General features: G+C 48.5%; 1 protein-coding gene across 1 annotated transcript; it reads right to left on the bottom strand.

Moving 5' to 3' along the window:
- Positions 1–2,672: 2,672 nt before the first annotated feature.
- Positions 2,673–3,819, bottom strand: LOC119305570 (protein BIG GRAIN 1-like). Its single transcript, XM_037582057.1, has one exon. The coding sequence runs from the start codon at positions 3,756–3,758 to the stop codon at positions 2,781–2,783; it is 978 nt and encodes a 325-aa protein (XP_037437954.1). The 5' UTR covers positions 3,759–3,819; the 3' UTR covers positions 2,673–2,780.
- Positions 3,820–4,252: the final 433 nt, after the last annotated feature.

The raw sequence follows: 4,252 nt of genomic DNA on the forward strand, positions 1-4,252 counted from the left end.
TTCAAATGTCACACTTTCTTACAGGCTTGGACGCCGTTGGGGAAGCAGCGTGATGATGACCGCATGAACGAGATTATGGAGCAGATCAAGTTATGCATGGTGAAATCGAGACAAGAAGGTCAGCAAGCTTGAGGCTTTTGTGTTCAGTTATATGCTTTGCTCCGCTTTTGTGATACTTTAGCTATTTGGTAACCTAGCTTTGTCGGGACGCCGAGCCCGCAGAACCTTTATTTCTTCGGTTTGTATGGTTGAAAACCTTGTGTGGATGCTGCCTTGGGGCTTTATTAATTTAAAGCCGGACGCTCCGTGCGTCTTCGTTCCAAAAAGAGCATTGCCCTCATGCCCTGTCCTAGCAAATGATTCTTGGTCTCACAGTTAATTTCCATCTATGATCCATCACCATCACCACCATCATCATCATCATCATCATCATCATCATCATCATCTTCTGGACCTTGAAAAAAGAAATGCTTCAGGTAGAAGCTAGAGAGATATAGTATGATCTATCCGGAGATTTGGTCTAGCTAGGGACATTTGGATGCTCCCCGCAAAAAGAAAAAAAAGAGAGGGACATTTGGATGTTGTTATAAATTTCATGAAAGGATTGCTAACACTTGAGATGCTGGTGGAATATTTTGGTCGGTGGAGCCTTATCTACTCCGATCCGCTAGCCAATTTTTTTTTAGTAACATCTAGCCAATTAATCAGCTGGGTATCTCATCGGTTGGTACAGAGCATCATCACCTTGTTGAGCCCAACCATGTCGGGAGCCTTGACTCATATTGTGTTTTTTCTTTTTAACTGATGGACGCATCTTATTTTGTTTGTTGGGCGAACAATGTAGATAATTTGGCTCGGGTATCAAACTTGATTGATCATTCTAGTCACTTCTGAAGTTTCATGAAGTACTGACTACCATGATACTCTTAGCGAAAAAATACAATTTTATTATGTTTGAGGTGCTTTGTACTCTTGATGAATCTTTATCATAGATCTGATTTTTTCAAAAAGAAAAATACAATTTGATTTTTTACTGTTCATAAAAAGTTTTTTTAATATAGTTTTGATTTTTTCATTTTTCCCAAAATACCACATGAGTTATATTTTTTTGTGAAACTTGACAGGCGAGTATACCGATCAACTATGTATGTTAAAAGGAATCATATTTTAAAATTTTACTCCCTCCGTTCCGAAATATTTATCTTTCTAGGCATTTTAAATGGACACAACATACGGATGTATGTACACTTATTTTAGAGTGTAGATTCACTCATTTTGATCCGTATGTAGTCACTTGTTGAAATCTCTAGAAAGACAAATATTTAGGAACGGAGGAAGTACTATTCATAACGGGCGGGTGGAACCATTGTTTACTAAATCCACGTCCCACCATCAACATTCTATCTTGCCAAAGGAAGATAAGGAACACCTCTCTAAACTTATCCCAACATTGGTATTTTATCCTTTATTCTTTTAAAAAATAATGCTATTCTTACGTAAAACTCCTAGGAAATCTGTAAGTTAACAAATGCTCCGTTGGTTTTTGAGTGAAGTGCAATGTAGGTCCTTGAACTATTCCAGAGATGTCACGTAGGTCCTCGAACTATGAAAATCGTCATCTAGGTCCTCAAAGTGCCGTAATTGTGTCATTCAGGTCAAAAATCTTCCTGACAGGCTTTAACTGGCCAGCTGGCACGTAAACAGTAACCGTAACAGTGCGCGGCAAACAGTCCTGAATTCCTGTGCGTGATGAACAGTACACGACAAAGAATAAATATAAAAAAATATCCAAAAACTGAGATCCTCTGTCATCGAAGAGATCCTGGCGCATGAACAGTAAAAATATCATTAATTCAAAAAAAGTCGCGAACGAAGAATTTGGAAAAATATTTGTGACTTTAATAAAATGTTCGCGAACGATGAATTTGGAAAAATATTCGCGACTTTAAAAAAAGTTCGCGAACGATGAATTTGGAAAAAATTATTCACGACTTTAAAGAAATGTTCGCGAACGATGAATTTGGGAAAAATATTCACGACTTTAAAAAATTATTCGTGAGTTTAAAAAAAATTCACGACCGATGAATTTGGAAACAATATTCATGACTTTAAAAAAATGTTCGTGAACGATAAATTTGGAAAAAATATTCGTGACTTTAATAAAATGTTCGCGAACGATGAATTTGGAAAAACTATTTGCGACTTTAATATAAAGTTCACTAACATCTTTAAAAGTCACGAATTTTTGTGGTTCGCAAACATTTTTACTATTCACGCACGAGGGGTATCTTCGATGCCAAAGATTTTCAGATTTTTTGTTCATATTTTTTTATTTTTCGCACTGTTCACCATGCCAACTGGCCATTTAGAGGGGGTTAGTGAGATTTTGGACCTGAATGACACACTTATTATACTTCGAAGACCTAAATGACGATTTTCATAGTTTGAGAACCTATGTGACACCTCTGAAATAGTTTAAGGACCTACAGTTCACTTCACTCTTGGTTTTTTAGCTAACTGTTGTGGCTGTCCATGTGAACTGGTGCGTAAACATTACGTAATTAAAGTGTTTACTTAGGAATAGCGCCACTCTTTTTGTTTTACATATTGATTCTGCATGAGAATCTGAAATTGATTTTGGACAACCAAACTTTGGACTTGGACAAATTTAGTACATAATACAAACATGATTTACTAGAAGAATGCAAGCAACAACAACATTTTAGTTGCAGGTCCTTCCAATTTTTACAACTTTTGCCCTTTTTTAGCATGCGAAGGACCTAGAAAACCGTCGCGTGCGCGATGGCGCGATTGGCCACGAGGCTGGTGGTGCCGTACACGGGCAGCTCGTCGCCGTTCGCCCCGCCAAGGCTCTCCAGCTCGAAGAGATCGGAGCTGGAGTCGCTCCCCTCCTCGTCCTCCTCGAGCTCCCCGAGGCTCCGCACCAGCTCCTCGACCCTGCGCCGCACCACCGACGCCTCGGCGTCCGAGCAGAACCTCACGCACCTCCTCTCCGCCATGCTCGCGTCCGTCGCGGCCGACACGCACGATGGCTGCGGTAGCTCCGGCAACGTCTGCGGAGGTGGGGCGCGTGTCGGAGTCCTGGGCTTCCTCGGGAGGCGGCCGGAGGTGAACAGAGCCTTGAGGGCGCACGCGAACGTCCCCGGCGACGGCGGCGGTGGCCCGGGCGAAGACGGCGCGGCGTCTCTTGGCCGGTGCCTCGCGACAGGAAAACACGGCCTGCCTTTCTTCTTCGCCTTCTCGCCGGGCGTTGTCACTGGCACGGCCACGTCCACACTGTCCGGGGCGACGAACTCCTCCAGCTGGCGCCGCGGCGGGGGCGGGCTGCGCCGGCGGCACGTGGACTCGGTGTCGGTGGTCGAGGCGGACGAGCAGGAGAAGCTGTAGCTGGAGGTCGAGTCCGACGACGAGGTGGCGGACGACGCGTACCCGGAGTGCCGCGGGCGAACCGCCGGCCCCGTCTCGCGGCGGCGTCTGTCCGCGCCCGCGGCCTGTTTCGGCTTGCCCGCCCACCAGAACTGCGGCGGCGCCGGCGCCAGCGCCTGCTCCTCCGACCGGCGCGCGGCGTCGCCGTCGACGACGCCGCCGTCGTCGAGGGAGCGGTAGATGGTGTCGAGGAGGGAGGCCGAGAAGGACGCGCCGGACCCGGACGCGCGCTGGCGCTCCGCCCGCGCCCGGCGCGGCGGCGCGAGCGGGGGCGGGTGCGCGTTCTTGCCGTGGCCGCGGCTCCTCTCCATGCCAGGGAAAGCGCACCGACCGGCGCCGGGCAATGCCAAGGGTTTGCGGCGGGAGCGGGGAAGAAGAGGATACGAAGCGTGGGAGTGGGATCGATGAGGGCGAGACGTGCGCGGTGAGGGTTTATATAGGGTCGGTGCGTACGTGCGTGCCGGGGAGTGGTGGCGTTGCGGCGGTGGCATGTGCCTATCCTCAATGGATGGATCTCTCTCTCTCCGTCGCCACCAACCCGGTTCGGGCGCGGTGAATTATCAAGCTCGCCCGGCCCCGGCACCGGCAGTCCCCTTCCCCGCGCCGCACGTCCGTGCGTGGTGGCCGGCTGCGGTCCTGTGCATGGCATCATGCATTATTTGCGCCCCGGATGTTACCGCGCGCCGGCGGACTGACGGCTGAACGGCGCATGGATCACTGAGTGGAGTGGGCCGCTGCTCATGCTCAACGGTGACCCCTGACCAGGCGAGGCCAGCTTGGGCGACTCTTTGTCTTCGCCTGACAA

This window comes from Triticum dicoccoides, chromosome 5B (genome assembly GCF_002162155.2).
Source record: "Triticum dicoccoides isolate Atlit2015 ecotype Zavitan chromosome 5B, WEW_v2.0, whole genome shotgun sequence".
NCBI lineage: Eukaryota > Viridiplantae > Streptophyta > Magnoliopsida > Poales > Poaceae > Triticum > Triticum dicoccoides.